This window comes from Peromyscus maniculatus, chromosome 19 (assembly GCF_049852395.1).
Source record: "Peromyscus maniculatus bairdii isolate BWxNUB_F1_BW_parent chromosome 19, HU_Pman_BW_mat_3.1, whole genome shotgun sequence".
Taxonomy (NCBI): Eukaryota; Metazoa; Chordata; class Mammalia; order Rodentia; family Cricetidae; genus Peromyscus; species Peromyscus maniculatus.
The window spans coordinates 21,484,011-21,503,396 of record NC_134870.1 but is presented as its reverse complement, the minus strand read 5'-3'; the positions used below and the strand labels follow the sequence as shown (position 1 = coordinate 21,503,396).

Sequence of the window (19,386 nt, the reverse complement as noted above, 5' to 3'; positions counted from 1 at the left end):
ACCATTCTGAGTAGAGGGAAAGTAAATGCAAAGACCTTAAGTGGGGTTGTATCACCCGGTTTTGATGAGTTGCAAGGACTGGCTCTGACTGTGCCGGGGGAAACTAGTCGATGACGTTAGAGGAGTAAGAGGGGCCCCAGTATGATGCACTTTGTAGTGCATTGTAAGCGTTGAGCCTTCCGTTGACGAGATGTGGATTTGAGCAGCAGTGATGTAATCTGCTTCTTATCTTTATTAGGATCACTTTGGCTCTTGACATTGAAAAGAAATTCCGGTAGGAAGGGGCCATAGTCAGGGGCAGCAAACTGGGCTAATGAGTCAGGTGAACTTCATTCAGCCTCAAGGTTTCAAATAATAGCTGCTTCTTGAGGACTACTAGTTTGTGTCTAGCTTGGATCTTTTTCTTGTAATCTGGTTTAGCATCTTACTGATGCCAAGATTCATGAGCCTTTGGTCTTTTCTCTGAGACTGTAATTCCTGCATTGTCCCTCAACTCAGTAAAGTGGCACCTTTTCCTTACCTTTCTAATCCTCTCACCAACAGCCTTGCCGAGCCTTTTTTTGAGACAGGTTTTTGTGTATTCCAGGCTGGCCTAAAACTTGCTAGATAGTCAATCTTGAACTTCTGGACCTCCAGTTTCCATCTCCTAAATGCTGAGATTACAGGGATATGCTACCACACCTGGGTTTACGTAGGACTGGAGATCTAACTGGGGGACTTATGTGTGCTAGAAAGCACTTTACCAGCCGAGCTACGTCTCCAGCCCCTTGGCCATTTGACTGTTTCTTTGATGACACATAATGTAGTCCAGCAGTAATCCCCGTAACTCTGCTCTTAAAAGCACACTGAGTTGTTGACCTCTACTGCTGCCCCCAGGCCAGACCACATTGTCTCTTCACTGGAGACCTAAAGTAACTTATAACCATCACTCTTAACTTCTGATTTTGTCATTCTTGGCACAATAGATGGTATTACCTTAATACCTCTTAAGGCCTCTTTTATTTATTCTGATAAAACTTTTCCTGGAGAGCTGTAACACACATCTACTTACCCAACCTAGGAAGCCCATGCAGACCAAACTGCAGATACCACCAAAGTCTGCCTTGGTGAAACAGTGAGGTTTGTTTTGTTTTGTTTTTGTTTTTTTTCTTTGTTATGAATGCCCAGCCTTAGTTTGGCTTGTTTCTAGCCAGATTTTCTTAAATTATCCTATCTACCTTTTGCCTGTGGGCTTTAGCTGTATGTCTTTTTTTACTTCTTACTCCATGGCTGGCTGTGTTGCTGGGTAACTGGTCCCTGTCATTCTCCTCTCCTCCTTTTCTCATTCCTTGATCTCTCCTCCCAGATTTCTCTATCTATTCTCTCTGCCTGCCAGCCCCAACTATCCTTTCTTCTGCCTTGCTATTGCTTTATTAGATCAATCAGGTATTTTAGACAAAGTAACACAGCTTCACAGAGTTAAACAAATGCAACATAAAAGAATGCAACACATCTTTGTATCATTACACAAATGCTCCACAGCATAAATATAACACATTTTAAATTAATATTCTACAACACAGGAATCCAGACTCTCATGGCTTATTATGCCCCTCTATGGGAGGGGGCAGCATCAACAAGCTCATCTGGGATGATCTTTCTCAAGGGACAGACACCAGTGAGTTTTATTGGAGTTAATATAGGTGGGGGGGATCAGTCACAGGATCAGAAATGACACACAGACAGCCGCATCACCAAAGTCTACAGTAGCATGGGTGACAGCTCACAAAGCTGGGAACCTGGAGCACAGTACACAGCCTGCAGGCAGCTCAACAGGTTGGAGAATGTCCCTTCCAAGTGACTCAGTAGGTCTAAACCTCTTCCAGGCAGCTGGCTGGTTTCTGTTTCTTCCAGGCAGCAGGTATGGGTTCAGAGCCTTCTTTGCAGCTTGTATTATCTGAGAATCTTCCTAGCAGCTTAACTTGTCAGAGAGTCTTCCGTGCAGGTAAACGCTACTCCTCTGAGAATGATTCTCAGCTTTTATTGCTTACTCTGGCAGGAAGTGGGGGGGTCTAATGAGTCTGGCCAGTTTCAGGGACTTCCTGAAGCTATTTTGATTTGTTTAACTTCCTGTTTTTAGGATCTTTCACAGGATGGAATGTTTGAATCTTGGAGGAAGCTATTACAGAACAGCTGTATAAATGATGGATTATACTACCTTTCATTTTTCTAGAATGCCGAACTGATGCTTAGGAGAAGTTAAGTATAGTAAGGTTATTACCCAGTCACTAAGGAGATAGCATTTCAATTCATGCATCAGGATCTTTCAACAGCCTCCACTGCCTCCTCACATAGTGTTGCTTCTGAGTGTTCTAAGGAGTTTGCTTAAAACAGCTGAGTCAGGCTTTCTACTCCCCCATCATATTTCAGTTCCCCACTAAGACTGCTCTCCACTTCATTGCTCTCTTTTCTTTCTCTGTTATTTTTGAGAATATAATATAATATAATCACATCATTTTCCTCTTCCCTTTCCTCCCTCCAAACTCTCCCATATCCATCCCTCTTTGCTCCTTTTCAAAGTTATGACCTCCTTTATTTGCTCAGTCTATATAATGATACTCATGTATGTTTTCAGGGCTGACCATTTGGTATTAGATAACCAATTGGTGTGCTTTTCCCTGGGGAAGACTGCTTCTCCCGCTCTCAGCGTTTCTTAGTTGCCTGTAGTTTTTTGTGTTGGGTTGAGGCCTCAGGAGCTCTCCCCCATCCACTTTGGCATTGCCGTTGGTGTTGTCCTTGTTCAGCTCAGGTTTGGTCATGTTGGTTAGACTTTATGGGTGTAGCTTCTGACATTACTAGGAGTCACAATTTTATAGCAAAGTCATTGGTCCTCTGGCTTTTACAATCTTTCACCCCTTCTTTGCAATTTTTGCTGAACCTTAGGTGTAGGAGTGGTTTGTAAATGTATCCATCCTCTGGGACTGCGATCTATAATTCTTGCATTTTGATTTGTTATGATTTTCTGTAATGGTTTCTACCTGATGCAAAAAGTAGTTTCTTTGTTAAGGATTGACTTATCTGTGGGTAAGGACAATTGTTTAGATTGTTTTTAGATTGTGCTGGTTTTGTAAAGTGGTGGTTGTAGGTTTTTCTCCACGATCCATGACTTCCTAACACTAAGTAGTTGGCTAGGTTTCTGGCACCAGGCATGGTTTCCCTCTCGTTAGCAGGTCTTAAGGCCAATTAGAGAGCTATTGGTTACCACCAAGATGTGTGTGCCACCACTGCCCCCTTAAGGTAATCTTGCCATGCTTGTTGTTGTGGTTCCTAGGCATCATAGCTGAGTTGGACTGCTGGTTGCTTCCCTCCTTTGGCAGTTTGTATGGCAACTTCTAGTACCATGAAAGCTACTCTTCTAGGAGGAGGCATTCAGGCCAGTTCCAGATCAGGGGTCTTTGGGCCTCAGTTTACATGAAGTCTTCAGCAATAGGGACTACCTTTCCCCTTTGGGAGGGAACTAAGGGCAATAGCAATAGGCTGTATATTCTGGGAGTCTCTTCGACAGTCATGGCCAACAACTCAAAAGAGAACTTCTCATGTCTGGTATTGGGGTTTCCGCTAGATGTTCTTTGGCTATTGGGAGTAGCATTGTCAGGGAAGACGAGAAACATTTATTTAAACTATATATGTATATTATACACAGAATTCTGTGTATTATGGGGTTTTTGTTTTTTATTATTTTTATTTTATGTGCATTGGTGTTTTGCCTACATGTACGTCTGTGTGAGGGCATTGGATCCCTGGAGCTGGAGCTATAGTCAGTTGTGAACTGCCATGTGGGTACTCCTCGGGAAGAGCAGCCAACTCTCCAACCTCTGAGCCGTCACTCCAGCCCCAGATTTAGAAAAAAGATAATTAATAATCTGATTCCTTTTACCCTCCTCCCTCCTTTCTCTGTATGTACTTCCCTCCCCGCTCCCTAAATAGCACCCCTTTCCTACTTCTATGATCAGACTATTTGTACCCAGCTGTTCCTCTTTCCCTTCTTCCCTTCTTCTGAATTCACCTCCCCCCTTCCCTGTAGAGCCCCCTCCCCCATTTCCCTGATTAGATCACTTGTGCTCTGCTTTCCTCCCTCGGTCGCTCCCCAGCCCCCTTACCTGGCAGTGGTCCCCTTTTCCTTTCCTGCTCTCTGCATTTTCTACAGGATGTGTACTTACATCTGAAGATTTGGAGCTAGGACCTCCAGTGGAAGAGAACATGTGATTTTTGTCTTTCTATGTCTGAGTTTCCTCACTCAATAAGGTCTTTTTTAGTTTTAATGATTTATCTACAAAGTTCATGACTTCATTTTTCTTTTTTAAAAATTTTTAGCCGGGCGGTGGTGGCACACACCTTTAATCCCAGCACTCGGGAGGCAGAGGCAGGCGGATCTCTGTGAGTTCGAGGTCAGCCTGGTCTCCAAAGCGAGTTCTAGGAAAGGCGCAAAGCTACACAGAGAAACCCTGTCTCGAAAAACCAAAAAAAAAAAAAAAAAAAAAAATTTTAAAATTTATTTAGTGTGTTACATCATATATCTTGATCCCATTCATTCCCCGTCCCTTCACATCTGCCCTCCGCCCCTGTACCCCACCCCCCAGTAAAACAAAATTCAGGAGAAAAAAAGGAGAAAAAATAAAAACAGGGATGGAATTAAAAATCTCGCCATGGAAGCTGTGTGTGACCCAGCAAGTCATACCATATCCCCTTGTCCACACATCTCTGCTTGCAAGCGTTCATTGCAGTCATTGGTTGGTTGGAGGCCCCTGGTCTCCACTACACATTGATGCTGGTCCCACTGTGAGGACTCTTCCTGGGCATCCCGCTGCCGCCCTGTGTTGTGGAGATCTTGCAGCTTTGAGTCTGCAGGTCCGGTCCCTTCACATGCTCCAGCAGATCATAAACGGGGTGGATGTTGGAGCAGGCCAGGTCGTAACCCTGGGTCTGGGCCTGGGCGGCTGTAGGGTTGGTCCACCAGATGGGAAATGAGGACAGTTCTCCCATGCTCACAGTTTTGGGGCCGGCTCCCCTACATCTGCGCTAATAGTGTTGACTCTACTGTGCTGCCCTGGTGAGGTGCAGGGCCTGCTCTCTGAGTGTTGCAGCTGGTGGGACTACTCCATTGTGTGTGTACCACATTTCATTATCTGTTCATCAGTTGTAGGACATTTAGGTTGTTTGGTTTCCTAGCTATTGTGAATAGAGCAGCAGTGAACTTGGCTAGGCAAGTATCTGTGGAGTGTGATGTTGAATCTTTTGGGCGTAGGCCAAGCAGTGGTACACCTCAGTCATATGGTAGGTTTATTTTTAGCTTTTTGAGAATTCTCTGTACTGATTTCCACACTGGCTGTACCAGTTTGCAGTTCCACCAATGGTGAATGAGGGTTCCCTTTTCCACATTCCCACCAGCATTTGTGAAGGTTGTTGCGTTGTGGTGATCTGCCATTCTGATGGGGTAAGATGAAGTCTCAAAGTTGTTTTGATTTTCATTTCCCTAACAGCTAGGGACAATGAGCAGTGCACATTTTTTGAGATATTTCTTAGCTGTTTGTTTGTTCCTTTTTTCTCTTCTTCTCTTGAGAACTGTCTGTCCAGGTCCCAGGCTCATTTTTCAAAATGGGTTATGTTTTTGTTTTTTGAGTTTCTTTTTAACTTTTTATTTTTGAGTTCTTTATGAAGATTAATCTTCTGTCAGATATGTAGCTGGCAAAGAGTCTCCTGCATTCTGTGTGCTTCCTCTTTACCCGATTGTTTCTTAGGTTGTTCAGAACATTATTGGTTTTATCATGTTCCAGTTGTCATTTTTTGGGCTTAATTCGGGGGCAAGTGGAGTCCTATTCAGGAGGCCTTTCCTACACCTATATCCTATAGGATACTGCCTGTGTTTTCTTCTAGAAGTTTCAGTGTTTCAGGTTTTGTGTTTAGGTCTTTGATCCATCTGGAGTTAGTTTTTGTACAAGGTGGTAGTCTAGTACAGGTCTAATTTAATTTTTCCATGTGTGGACATTGAGTTCTCTCAGCACCATTTGCTGAAGATACTTTTTTTCTTTTCTTTTCTAGCTTAAGTTTTTTGACATCTTTGTCAAATATCAGGTGCCTGAAGTTACATGTATTCATGTTTGGATCTTCAATTTTCCCCCCATTTGTTTATATGTCTGTTTTTGTGCCAGTATCATACTCTTTCTGTTACTATGGCTCTGTAATCTATCTTAAGATCTTATATAACAATGCTATTCTTCTGTTGGTTTCTACTCAGAGTTGTTTTGGCTATCTTGACTCTTTTGTGGTTCCATATGAATTTTTGTTCTATTTCTGTGAAGAATAAGATGGGGATTTTGATTGGGATTACATAAACAGCTTTTGGTAAGATGGTAATTTTCACAATATTAATTTCACCAATCCATGAACACGATGTCTTTTGTTTTCTAGTGTCTTTTTCTATTTCTTTCTTCACAGGTTTAAAGTTTTCATTGTAGAGGTCCTTCACTTCCTTGGTTAGGTTATTCTTAGATATTTTATTTTCTTTGAGGTTATTGTGAATGGGAGTGTGTCCATAAGCTCCTTCTCTGTTGTTTGGTATGTTGAAAAACAATTGATTTGTGCAAGTTGAGTCTGTATCCTGCAGCATTGCTGAATTTTTTGAGATCTCTAATGTATAGTATCATGTTGTCTGGAAATAGGAAGAGCTTGTCTTCTTTCCCCATTTGTATTCCTTTGATTTCCTTCCCTTGCCTTACTGCTCCAGCTAGTACTTGAAGCACACTGTTGAAAAGGAGTGGGTCAGTGGATATCCTTTCTAGTTCTTGAACTCAGTGGGATTGCTCAGGTGTTTCTCACTTTAGGAAGATATTCACTGTGCATTTCTTGTAAATAACTTTTATTATGTTGAGGTATGTTCTTCCTAGGCCACATTCTCTAGGACTTTTATAATGAAGGCATGTTGGATATTTTTCGAAGTCTTTTTCTGAATCTTTGGAGATGATCATGTGATTTTTGTCCGCAAGCCCATTTATGTGGTTTATTACATTATTTACTTGCTTATGTTGAACCATCTCTGTGTTTGAGGGTTAAAGCCAACTTGGTCATACTGTAATCTTTTGGATGTGTGTCTGTTCTGTTCGGAAGTATTTTATTGAGTATTTTTGAGTCTGTGCTCATCAGGGAGATTGACTTGCAGTTTTCTTTTTGTTGTGTCTTTACCTGGCTTTGGTGTTAGAGGATGGTGACTCTGTAGGAGTAGTTTGGGAGTGCTCTTGTTGTTGTTGTTGTTGTTTGTTTAATGGTTTAAGAAGGACTGGCTGCAGATTTTCTTTGCATGTCTGGTATAATTCTGCTTAAGTCCATCTGGTCTTGGACTATTTTTAGCTGGAAGGCTTTTTATTATAATTTCAGTCTCATTTGTTAGGGTCTGTTGAGGTTGTTGACTTCCTAGTTTAATTTTGGTGGTTTGACTAAATCTAGAAAGTCATCCATTTCTTTTTGGTCCTCCAGCTTAATGGAGTACAGATTTTTAAAACATTCCTTTATAATCTTCTGGATTTTTTTTTGTGTATGTTTTAATGTCTCCCTGTTCATTACTGATTCTGTTAATTTGGGTCCTCTCATTCTTTTGGTTAGTTGCATCAAGGATCTGTCAATTTTGTTTATTTTCTCAAAGAGCCAGCTCTTAGGTTCCTTGAGTTTTTTTTTTTTTTCCTTTTCTTTTTCTGTTTCTATTTCACTAATTTTTGTTCTGATTTTTATTATTTCTTGCTATCAACTGGATTTGGATTTGATTCGCTTATGTTTTTCCAACTTTTTTTTTAAGATTTCTTTTTTTTTCTTTTCCCGTTTTCTTTTCTTTTCTTTCTTTCTTTTTTCTTTTTTTTTTTTTTTTTTTAAGATTTCTTTATTATGTATAGTGTTCTGTCTGCATGTATGCCTACAGGCCAGAAAATGGCATCAGATCTCATTACAGATGGTTGCTGGGAATTGAACTCAGAACCTCTGGAAGAACAGTCAGTGCTCTTAACCGCTGAGCCATCTCTCCAGCCCCCTGTTTTTCCAACTTTTTGAATTGCATCTTTAAGCCACTTACTTGTGCTCTTTCTGATTTTTTTTTTTTTTTTTTTTTTTTAGACAGGGTTTCTCTGTGTAGTCTTGGCTATCCTGGAACTTGCTTTGTAGACCAGGCTGGCCTTGAACTCACAGAGATCCACCTGCCTCTGCCTCCCAAGTACTGGGATTAAAGGTGTGCGCCACCACCGCCTGGCTCCTTCTGATTTTTTAATCATGCACTTAGAACTATACATTTACTCATAGAACTGTTTTCAACGTGTCCCACAAGTTTTGTTGTGTTGTGTTTTCATTTAGTTCCTGGAAATTTTGTATTTCTTTCTTGATTTTGTCTTTGACCCATTCATCAATCACAAATAGTTGTTTAATCTCCATGAGTGTATATTTACTGTAAATTTATTTGATGTCAATTTTTAAGTTTTGTTGCATTGTGGACTAATTGAATGCAAGAAGTGATTTCAGTCTTTTTGAATTTGTAAAGATTTGTTTTGTGTGTCCCAGGATGTGGTCTGTTTTAGAAAAGCTTCCCTATGCTGCTGAGTAGAATGTATATTGTTTGGAGTTTGAGTTGACTAAGACATCAGTTAAGCCATTTGATGTATGATATCAATTGATGGTGATATTTCTCTGTTAGTTTTTTCTCCAGATGATCTGTCTTGGAGAAAGTGAGGTATTGAAATCGCCTATTATTAGTGGATTGATGTTAATCTGTTTTTAAATACAGTTGTATATTTTTTGTGCAATTGGGTTCCCCAGTTTGGTGCATTAGGATAGTATCGCAGTCTTTGTTAACTGTTCCCTTGATTAGAATGAAGTTTCCCTCTTTTTCTCTTCAGGTTAGTTTTAATTTGAAGTCTACTTTGCTAGATATTAGGATAGCAACTCTTGCTTGTTTCCTGGTTTCATTTGGTTGGATTGTTTTTGTCTATCATTTATTCTAAAGTGGTGCTTATCTTTGAAGCTGTGTTTCCTGTAGACAAGAGATAATGGAGTTTGTTTCTTGCTCTATTCAGTCATTCTTTCTTTTTATTGGAGAATTGAGGCCATGATATTTACAATTAATATTAACCTGGTGTGTTAATTGTGGTCGCTGTGTTGTTGATTTTTGGTGGTATTGTTTATGTTCTCAGTATTATATATTTTAATAATTAGGGCTTTGTATTTCTTTCTACATCTGCTATGCTCATTTTTCTCTTCAGCCTGAAATATTGTGTCTCAGTTACTGTTCTATTGCTGTGAGGAGATACTATGACCAAGGCAACTTATAGGAGAAAGCATTTAATTGAGGCTGACTTACAGTTTTAGAGGACTAGTCCATGATCAGCATGGCAGGAGGCAAACAGGTATGTTGCTGGAGCAGTAGCTGAGAGCTTTGTGTTCTGATTTGTAGGCTGTAGGCAGAGAGGAAGACACTGGACCTGGCCTAGGCTTTTGAAACCTCAAGACCTACACCCAGTGACATACCTATTCTAACAAGGCCATACATCCTAATTCTTCCTAAAAGTTCCACCAACTGGGGACCAAGCATTCAAAATAGGAGCCATTCTCATTCAAATCAAAGATACTGCTTCCTGTATTTTTTTAGGTTTGGTTTGTTGAATATTCATTTTTAGGATATTTTTATCGTGGAAAGTTTTTCTTTCTTCAATTATGGCAGGTAGTTTTGCTGGGTATGTTAGTGTAGGTTGGCTATCATAGTCTTTGAAGACTGAGAATGCATTGCTCCAGCGTCTTCTGGCTTTCAGAATTTTCACTGAGCTGTTATTCTGATGGGTTTTCTTTTATATGTGATTTGCATTTGTTTCTCTTGCAGCTTTCAATACATTTTTTTTTTTGTAATGTATCATCTCTTTTAACTAACTTTCTTTTCTCCTCCTGTCTATTTGGTATTCTGTGCGGTTCTTGTATCTGTATGTGAGTTTGGGGAAGTTTTCTTCTGTGATTTTGTTGAAAATTAGATCCTATATATAGCCTTTGACTTGGGATTCCTCACTCATCTATGCCTATAATTCGTTGGTTTGTTTTGTTCCGTGGTGTTCCACATTTCTGGTATGATCATTCCCTGTATTTTAATTTTATGCTTTTCATGTTCTTTGCTTACTTGGCCTAGATCCCGTACATTATCTTCAAGTCCTGATATGCCGTGTCTATTTGATTTGTTCTACTCATAAGGCTTTCCTCTGAGTTTCTTTCCTCTGGGAAGTTGGGTTTTTCAGTTCCATCTTCTTTTCAGCTTGCGTCCTTTTTGAATTCCATCATTAAGTCCTGGATTGTCCTCATTATTTCTGTCAGCCTTGTTTGTGTTCTTTGGGTATAACTTGGGTGTTTTATTCTTTTGAAGCTCTTTCTCCTTAATTTCATTGAACTGTTTCTTTGTGTCTTCTTTAAACTCTGAAGTCTTTGATGAATTTTATGATTGTTCTTTTAAATTTTGTATCCTTGGGTTTATCTAGGTAATTCACATTGTCAAACATTTCTGCAGGACTGGTGGGCTTTGGAGGGAAGAGACTAGCTTGATCTGTCGTATTATTGGAATTTTTTGAATGAGATCTGGTCATGTGGACTTCTTTTGTTAGTTCTAAGTCTGATACAAATGAGTAGGTTGGGGTAAAAGAGAGAATATAGCGGCAGGTTTGGACTAGAGGTTGGAAATAGCTGGGGTGGAATGGAGTCAGGTGAACAGAGGGACTGGGCTGGTGTGCAGAATGTGCTTCCTGGTCCAAGCCTGGAGTGTGGAGGTTGAAAAGGTTGCATATGGCATTGAAAGGTCCTGTGGGTGGGCGGAGGGAATAGGTAAAGAGGGTCCTGGCCAAAACCCAGAGATATTTTGTTGTGCAGGCACTGGATGTGCCACACAGGCTAGATCTGGCCAGCTGGGAAGAAGGTGTGGATGGGGAGGTCAGGGAGACTCCAAGGGCTAGACTCTGGAGAAAGTCTTGCTGAGTGGGAAAGGTTGGCATGACACAGAAGGGGCCTGTAGGTGGTTGCAGGCAAGGCGGGTATTGGCGGAACTAGTGGTTGCATTTCAGGCAGGGGTAGCCAGCCTAGGCCAGGGTACTGGTTTTGGGAACCAGGCTAAATATGGCAAGTTGTGGAGAAGGCCTCACTGGGGAGATGAGGGAGACTCATTGGGCCAGACATTGGGAAAGGAAGTGGAAGTGACTCGGTTGGGTGGTTCGACGAGCAGCTGAAGGGCCTTGTAGGTGATTGCAGGTAGAGCATGTCCTGCTCATTTCTGTCTCTTTATGGTATTTCCTTTGAAAAATGAATCTAATGCTATCTAATCTCATAGCTGAAGTCGGCAAATCATGGATGTTTTCTTCTTTTGTCAGTACATTTATCTCAAAGGGACCTAATAACTACTTTTGATGGCTTTTTTTTTTTTTTTTTTTTTTTTGGTTTTTTGAGACAGGGTTTCTCTGCGTAGCTTTGCGCCTTTCCTGGGGCTCACTTGGTAGCCCAGGCTGGCCTCAAACTCACAGAGATCCGCCTGGCTCTGCCTCCCGAGTGCTAGGATTAAAGGCGTGCGCCACCATTGCCCGGCTTTTTGATGGCAATTTTAAAAAAATGTTAAGTTGATGGGCCTGGAGAGAGAGCTCAGTGGTAAAGAGCATTGACTGCTGCTCTTCCAGAGAATCAGGGTTCGATTCTCAGCACTCCAGTTCCAGATCTGATGACCTCTTCTGGATTCTGCAGGCAGTGCATGCACATGATACACATGCAGGCAAAACCACCACACACATTTTTTTAAAAAAAATAAAATTGTCCCTTTTTCACCACTTCTGTTTCAGAGTGAGATAATCCGAGATAATACTGGCATCCTGGAATGTATTAGAGAAGGGATTGGCAGAGTGATAGGCCTGGGCGTGCCTCACAGCAAACGCCTCCTTCCACTGTTCTCCTTGATCTTCCCGACAGTGCTGCATGGAGTTCTTCATTACATCATCAGCTCCATCATCCAGAAGATTGTCCTCCTAATTCTGAAGAGAAAGACCTATAATAGCCACCTAGCTGAGAGTACTAGCCCCGTGCAGAGTATGTTGGATGCTTATTTTCCAGAACTTATTGCTAACTTTGCTGCCAGCCTTTGCTCTGACGTTATACTTTACCCATTGGAAACCGTTCTGCATCGCCTTCATATTCAAGGAACACGCACAATAATCGACAATACAGACCTTGGCTATGAAGTCCTTCCAATTAATACGCAGTATGAGGGGATGAGAGACTGTATAAATACCATTAAGCAGGAGGAAGGAATGTTTGGATTTTATAAAGGCTTTGGTGCTGTTATAATACAGTATACACTGCATGCAGCCATCTTACAGATTACCAAAATTATTTACTCCACACTTCTTCAGAATAGCATTTGAGATTTAGGTTCTATCATTGGCTGATCCAGAAGATGTGGTCTACGTAATTTGCTCTGAAATTGCAAGTAATAAAAAGTAAAATGCTGGGTGGAGAGAAATAGGCTGGGAATTAAGACTGGTGGAAAAGCTCATGCTGATTGTACCGACATCTCATTTTTCTTAAGGTATAAATATATAGATATATAACCATATAAATAATACTGGATCAAAACCTTTCCAAAATTGAAAACTCAATAAAAGTAATACTTTAAATTTAAAATGTAAAATGCAAAATTACATTTTGGTATAGTACTCAGGCTGAAGTAAAATTGATCCTGGGTAGAAACAAAAATGTATCAAGTATAAAATGAAATTGCAATGACTTGAATCTATTTTATTGACCTTAACATTTGTTATATGTTTGTCTAACCTGGATTCAGGTCAGTGTGTTAATTCTTAATGCAATGTATAGTATCAGGAGTTTTTACCTTTAAGCAAATAGATTACATCATCATTGAAAAAAACTAATTAGATTTGGCAGCCTGTAAGCAGGGGTTGAAGGGTTTTTAATTGTATGTAGCCCTTTTGTTTGCTGTATATATTTATTATGTGGATCCATTTGTGTGTGTACATGTAACTTGGGATTTATTTCATCCCTGCAAGTTCTCATAGACCAGCTTATTGCACCATGTGAAGGTAGACACCTTCTGCTTGAACATCAAGAGTAAGACATCAAAACGCCAGGAAATAGTTTTCCTGTCTGCATCACACCCAGCACTGCAGTGCCAGAAACCTGAAATTTTCCATATGCTTGTGACGCTTGGATCATCAGATGATTTTAGAGCCACTTTTAAAGATACCTTATAATCATGGCAGCCATTGCCATTCCCACATTTGCCTGAAGGAGCCTCACTTGTGTTTCATTTGTAAAAGAACTTATGTTAGAGGGGACAAAATTAAAGTTCACCTGGGAATTTGTGCTTCTTGCTCACCATAAATAATGACTGCAATGTTTTTTCGTGTGTGTGTGTGTGTGTGTGTGTGTGTGTGTGTGTGTGTGTGTATGTGTGTGTAAAGTTTTATTCTACAAATGAGCTGCCCTGAAGATAAAAATGAGACATCCTTGTTACTTTTTATTTAAAGTTGCTTGGATAAGTACTGAAGAAAAATACAAACTTCATAGGAAATTTGCCCTTATGTTTTATGGAGAGGGAGAGTCAATATATTCCAACAAATGAAACTTGTTAATCAGTTTAATTAAACAAAGTTGATGTGTTCTATGATGGATTAGACTTTGTAATAAAGTGATATATAGTTCACTGATCATTCATGCAACATTTAACGTTTCATTTCTTCCTGAGTATGATCAAGTTTACAAACACACTGAAGTGCAGTACCTGCAGATGTTGCCCAACCTAGAATGCATGCAAGCTAAAACTGGTGTTTCATGTTAAATGTCACCGAGAGTGTTATTGCAACTGATAAGAGCTTCATGTGGACAAGGAAAAGCATGAATTAATGTGTAAGTAAGCAGCTGTCCCTGCCCTGTGTAACTGAAGTAATGTTGTCCATTGTTCAATTCCTCAAAAGGGAAAATAAATGCTGTTGATCACATTTTGCATTTTATGGTTAATCTCTTAAAATATGTTTCTCTCTCTAAAAATAGGGCTAACGTTTTTATTGACTTTAAGCAGCTAAGTTTGTAGATGTTTATAGCCCCTTCCTCAGAATCTCCATTTTATATACAAGTCAAGGTTGTTTCAGAAAAGAAACCAGAAGATTATGGTTTCAGAAAATGCCTACAACAGTCTAAATGGAATCAAGTATTTACCAGGTTAAATCTGTGGAATTTTCCATGTATCTAAAAGTAGATGTTTAAGGATTATTTATTTGCAGTTGCCATAAATTTGGTAGTATAAATTTATTGCATCTGGAGTCAAAATACTTGTAGCTGAACTAAATACAAGATGGGTCTCACTTACTTTTTTTTTTGTAGAACTCCCCACAGATTACCTTAAAAACTAAAGTTGGAGAAAGTTAAATAAAGCCCTAATTTTTTTTTTAACTGCTTTTCCAAATTGATTAAAATGCAACCTTTGAAAGTAAAATACATTTTAGCTAGCCAGATGTTTCCCAGTGAATTGAGAAAATAATAGCCATAAGATTCACTCTTTCCTTTTCAAAAATTTCTGTTATTTTATAGAAATTTCTGTTATCTAGCATCCATATGGTACATTTTATTTTATTTTTAAAGATTTTTATTTATTTATTATGTATACAGTGTTTTGTGTGTATGCTTGCATACCAGAAGAAGGCACCAGGTCTCATTATGGATGGTTGTGAGCCACCATGTGGTTGCTGGGAATTGAACTCAGGACCTCTGGAAGAGCAGCCAGTGCTCTTAACCTCTGAGCCATCTCTCCAGCCCCATATTGTACATTTTAAAAGACAATAATAGTAAATCAATACCTTTTACATTTAGTATGACAAATAGCCTCATAGATATGATTCTATTAATTAGTTCAAAGGCTCAGATTTTGGCCAAGAAACTTGGAAAGTTTTTTTAAATATGTTTTAGGCTTTCTTTCTTTCTTTCTTTTTTTTTTTTTTTTTTTTTCCGAGACAGGGTTTCTCTGTGTAGCTTTGTGCCTTTCCTGGAACTCGCTTTGGACACCAGGCTGGCCTCGAACTCACAGAGATCCACCTGCCTCTGCCTCCCGGGTGCTGGGATTAAAGGCGTGTGCCACCACCGCTCGTCTTAGGCTTTCTTAATTTAGGTAAGTCATTGAGTTAAAACAAGGTAAAATTAACCTATTATTTAAATTTATTAGTTTATTTATTAAACTATGTGTAGACTTCCCTGAGATAACCTTCTCAAATTTATTATGGGCCCCTTAAATAAATAAAGTTACTCATTCCTCTAGATTCACAGCACTAGATGTTATCAAATGCTAAAAGCAAGCTAGTTTGTGGCTCCAAGGCTGGCATGTTTGGTACCTCAGCCCATATTCTTAACTGGTCATTGGACAGGTGGGACATAGTGCTCTCTCTGCAGAGGTGGCTGACTCTTCACAGCTGGCTTTGTTTCTGTGTTTTCTTCAAGTAGGTGGCATGGTACATTTCTCTCCCCCCTCCCCCCCTTCTCAAATAGGTGACATCTTACTTTTGAGTCATTTTCATTAATATAGTAATAGTTTGTATAGCAGAGTAACGAAAACCTGTGGCTTGGTGGTGACTCCTCTATCTTATGACCTCAGCCAGGCAGTTTATTTTCTTTATTTTTTAGATTTTGCCTCACTACCATTTTAAATGTTTTAGTTAATAAATTGTAATATGAAAGGTTTGATAAAATGTTGAAATCAAGCCAATATTTCTGTTACTACTCAGGGTGGGGATAAAAGGTAATTTTTTTTCTAGATAGAAATGTAGATCAACAATAACAACAACAAAACCTAACAAAACCAAACCAAAACAACAACAAAAATCTGAAATGCAGAGCAAAACAAAACAAATGAAATGAAGATCAAGAGAAATGTACATATATGTGTGTATATGTAAAGTTGAACATTTGCTACCACTTATTTAAAAAAATTCCCTTGCATCATAAAACTAGGATAGCCGATGTGGCACACACAGCAGTGTATTTACTTAGGTAAATTTCTGCATTGTTATCTTGTTAAAAAGTTTTAACATTTTTTTACCTTCACAACAGCCCTGTAGCATTTTTGGAGTAGTCCTGTTTGGGTGCTATTCAAGGAAATAATTCTAGAAAACCTGTGATTGCCTCATATTGAGCAACCATGGGTCTGACAAAATTGTCTTAGGGTTTCTGTTGCTATGAAGAGACACCATGGCCATGGTAGCTCTTATAAAGGCAAACATTTAATTGGGGCTGGCTTACACTTTACAGGTTTAGTCCATTATCATCATGGCAGGAAGCATGGCAGCGTGTGAGTAGACATGGTGCTGGAGAGGTAACTGAGAGTTTTACATCTTGATCGACAGGCAACAGGAAGTGAAGTGTATACCATACTGGGCATAGCTTGAGCATATAAGACCTCAAAGCTGGCTTCCACAGTGGCACACTTCCTCTAACAAAGTCACACCTAATAGTGCCACTCCCTATGGGCCAAGCATTTAGACACATAGTCCATAGGGGGGCCATATCTGTTCAAATCACCACACAGCACCAAGATGTCGGGCTCCTTATAGAACGCCAAGGTGAAGAGCAGAGTGAGTTCAGTGCTACCAGAAGGCAGGAAGAAATTAGAATGTTCACAGTGAATAAGAAATTAAAACCAAGAAGTGAGTCAAACAATAATAAAACCAAGCCCACAGCTAAATTTACTAAATAAGATTCAAATTATTAAATCGGAAATGAAGAAAGGGGGCATTGCTACTGAGTTTATGGGGAAAAAAGCATGAGTTCTAAGAGATTGCTATTAAAGACCGCATGCCAGCTTGGATAAGCAAATGAAATGGGCAAATCCCTACAATCAAACTGTAGCAACAGGCACAAGAAGAAATAGAAAATCTTAGTAGATTATGCCAAGTGTGAGCCAATTAAAAACTCAACAGCAAAATCTATGCTGAGTTTCACTGGTAAAGTCTACTAAACAAAGAAATTGAATCAGTGTTCATTGGCTTTCCAATACCCTGCAAAGCCAGAATTAAACCAATACAGGAATAAGTCCTAGACAAGAGTTGCTGACTGACGTCTCTTATGAGTAGTATATTTGCAAAAATTACCCCCCAAAATCTAGAGAACTGGAGGCTGCAGAGATGTCTTACCAGGTAAGAGCACTTTCAGAAGACACAGGTTCAGTTCCTAACACCCACATGGCAGCAGACAACATCCCATAATTCCAGTTCCAAAGACTCTTAACACTTTCTTCTAACCTCTGTGGGCACCATACTCACACGTGGTACACATACATGCAGATAAAGCACTCATACACATACATAGTAAAAATTTATTAATTACATTTTAATTATAATTACAACACTTCCCCTTCTCTTTCCTTCTCCTAGCCCTTCCCATGTTCCTTCCCTCCAATCTCAAATTGATAGCCTCTTTAATATATATTAGTGAATATAGATCTATAACTCTATATATATCAGAAAGCAGGCTGAGCAAGCCATGAGGAGCAAGATAGTAAGCAACACCCCTCCATGGCCTCTGCATTAGCTCTTGCTTCCTGGTCACTGCCCTGTTTGAGTTCCCATCCTGACTTCCTTCAATAATGAACAGCGACTTGAAAGTGTAAGCCAAATGAACTCTTTCCTTTCCAATTTGCTGTTGGTCATGGTGTTTTATCACAGCACTAGTAATCCTAACTAAGGATTATGTATGGACATAAATATTCTGAAATTTACCTATGCAGTCATAATGATACCTGTATGTATGTTATCATGGCTGGCTGTTTGGTACTGGACAACCTAGAGACCATGAATTTGAAGGAAACAGGGCATGGCTCTGTGGGAGGGATTGGAAGGGAAAGGAGAAATGTAATCAAATTATTATCTCAAAAAATAACTTGAAAATTTGAGTAAAATGAAATTTTCCAACAAACAATGTTCTTGAGTGCGTGGCTGCACTAGTAAGTGTGTGTGCACTGCTTTCTTAGTATTCCACCATGCACCGCTGTATGATTACAATCCTGTGTGCTGTGGTGCTAGCAGACCCTCACGTTCTTCTCGTCTAGTCGATCTAGTTACGCTGCTATAGCAGTACTTCCATTCTCCCAGTGCTAACACACATGTGTGTGCTGCTGCATTAGTACTTCCTCGTGCAAGGCTGTGTCTGTATATCCATATTCAGTGTGGTACTGCTATCTCCATGTATGCTGCTCTAGTACACTCATGTCTGCTGCTGTTGTAATGTATCTGTGTTGGAGGATGTACTTCTACATCTGTGTGCACGGCTCTGCTAGTGAATCCTACACTGGTGCCCACTGCTATACTTTTACATCCATGTGCATGCTACACTAGTGTATCCACCTGCACTGCTGTACCGATACATCTGTGTGCCCTGCTGTTTTGGTATGTTCATGTGTGCTTTGGAAGTAGTCCATCCATGTGTGCTGCTGTTCCAGGTGTACTGCTGTAGTAGCATATCCCTATTTACTTCTACACTCGTATGTTGATGTCTTGCTGTCTGTGCCACTTTCCTAATACACAGAGGCTCGCTGCTGCAGTTAGATCCAGCTCCACGTCTGTACCTCTGCAGATAGCGTTTTACTAACGCACCCATATTCCACGTGTACTAGTAGGTCTGTGTGCGCTGCTGCCCTGGTACATCTGTGTGCCCTGCTGTACAAGTACATCAGTGTGTCCTGCTGTACATCGGTGTGTACCACTGTAGTAGTTCATGGCTGTGTGCTGCTGTGGTTGTACAACCCTGTAAGACCTGGGAGGAGTCCATGGGAAGTCTTGGTCGGTGGGGTGGTTAGAAGAATAACAGAAGGGACCTGTGAGTAGTTGTAGGCAGGCATGTATGGTGGAAGCCTAGAGATTCATGGAGGCACAGACTCGCATAGTCAGACTAGGCTGGGACACTGGATAAAGGACCTGGGTTAAATATGGTGGTTGGGGAAAAGTGCAAATGAGGAGGCAGGGAGACATACCAGGGAGGAGGTGTGGGGAGTTTGGGTGTGGTTATTTTTAATATTATAGAAATGAGGTTCAAAATGAAATCAGGACAGCCTTTAAGTGTGGTCTCTAGGAGGGAAAGTAAGCACAGATTTAAGAGTGCAAGGACTAATAACTAGGGGTTTCTGGAACATGAATCTGATTGTCAGTGGCACATAGATCAGAGAATACTTTGGATATGACAAATATAGAAAAAGAAAATTGCAAGAAGACAGAGGAGACTGGATAAATATGTAAAATGAAAATGGACCTAATTAGGCAGAAGAGATATGTCTTCCCTTTGATTTCTTGTTGTAATATGCTAGATTTAGAC

At 40.0% G+C, this 19,386-nt stretch overlaps 1 protein-coding gene across 2 annotated transcripts in view; it reads left to right on the top strand.

Annotated features, from left to right (window-relative positions):
- The window catches only part of Slc25a46 (solute carrier family 25 member 46), a 33,575-nt gene extending 19,539 nt beyond the window's left edge, over positions 1 to 14,036 (top strand). For both annotated transcript variants that reach the window (XM_042263977.2, XM_006977952.4), the window contains exon 8: positions 11,865 to 14,036. In XM_042263977.2, coding sequence (XP_042119911.1) covers positions 11,865 to 12,443 — 579 coding nt within the window. In that variant the 3' untranslated portion in view covers positions 12,444 to 14,036. The remainder of the gene's footprint in view (positions 1 to 11,864) is intronic.
- Positions 14,037 to 19,386: the final 5,350 nt, after the last annotated feature.